At 29.4% G+C, this 1,170-nt stretch overlaps 1 protein-coding gene across 1 annotated transcript; it reads left to right on the forward strand.

Annotated features, from left to right (window-relative positions):
• Window positions 1-533: 533 nt before the first annotated feature.
• LOC111616745 (gastrula zinc finger protein XlCGF57.1-like) lies at window positions 534-1,066 on the forward strand (the record flags this gene model as incomplete). Its single annotated transcript, XM_023358121.1, has 1 exon — window positions 534-1,066. A coding segment is annotated over one exon (533 nt), but the record flags the coding sequence as incomplete, so codon positions are not given.
• Between the last annotated feature and the right edge of the window lie 104 nt (window positions 1,067-1,170).

Raw genomic sequence — 1,170 nt, forward strand, 5'->3', positions numbered from 1 at the left:
TAAAACATTCTAATGTTAAGAAACTCAAATTAAATTAAATTTTATAGAATTTATTTCATGTGTGTTGTTACTTTCAGTTGTTCTTTGGATGAAACACAAAGATTAGAAGAAAATATTTTCCAAGATTAAAGAAACAAATTGTATATTAGATACTGTTTTCCTTACATCGATGCTTTTTATTGTAATATATAATTGAAGAAGCAGGAGAGAGATCTATTTGATGGAATAAGGATCAATGGAAGAACAGGAAGATACACAAACACTTTTAAGACGTTTTACAGAAATTGTTTACTTTAATATGTCAGCATTGATTATCGGTGTTTGAAAATATTATTAGTAATATGATATATTTATACTCGAACTTTGTCATTTGTAAAATTAGTTTTTTGGTTTGATACAGAAATCTGCTTTTAGATATAAAAATGTTTATTTTTAGTTAAATATTATTAGTGGATAATTATTGTTGTAATTGAAGAAAATTAATTGATTATACACAGATAAAGTATTATTTCAAACAAGTTTTTTTATTGCAGATAAAAGGAACAGAAAGAAATTTTCATGTAAACACTGTAAGAAGAATTTCAAAACGAAACAACATTTGCAAAATCATGAAAGAATACATACAGGAGAAAAGCCTTACAATTGTGACGAGTGTAAACAGAAGTTTTCTGAAAAAGGAAACTTAATTAGACATCTTCGCATCCACACCGGAGAAAAGCCTTACACATGTGACGAGTGTAAACAGAAGTTTACACAAAGGGCAGCCTTAATTACACATCTTAGGACTCATACAGGAGAAAAGCCTTATACTTGTGACGAGTGTAAACAGAAGTTTTCTGAAAAAGGAAACTTAATTGAACACCTTCAGACCCGTACTGGAGAAAAGCCTTACACTTGTGATGAATGTAAACAGAAGTTTTCACGGAAGCAGCACTTAATTAGACATCTTCGCACGCATACTGGAGAAAAGCCTTACATTTGTGATGAGTGTAAACGGAAATTTTCACAGAAAGATAGCTTAATTAGACACCTTCGTATCCACAACAGAGAAAAACTGTATGGATGACAATTATTTCCAAAGAAATTCACTCGAAATACGGACCTGAATAAACATTACAAGATTCACAATTAAAAACAATTTTGCTTTGAAACTTATAATTTTTATTTATG

This window comes from Centruroides sculpturatus, unplaced genomic scaffold, assembly GCF_000671375.1.
Source record: "Centruroides sculpturatus isolate CEXI.00-Female unplaced genomic scaffold, Cexi_2.0 scaffold3884, whole genome shotgun sequence".
In the NCBI taxonomy this organism is placed as follows: Eukaryota; Metazoa; Arthropoda; class Arachnida; order Scorpiones; family Buthidae; genus Centruroides; species Centruroides sculpturatus.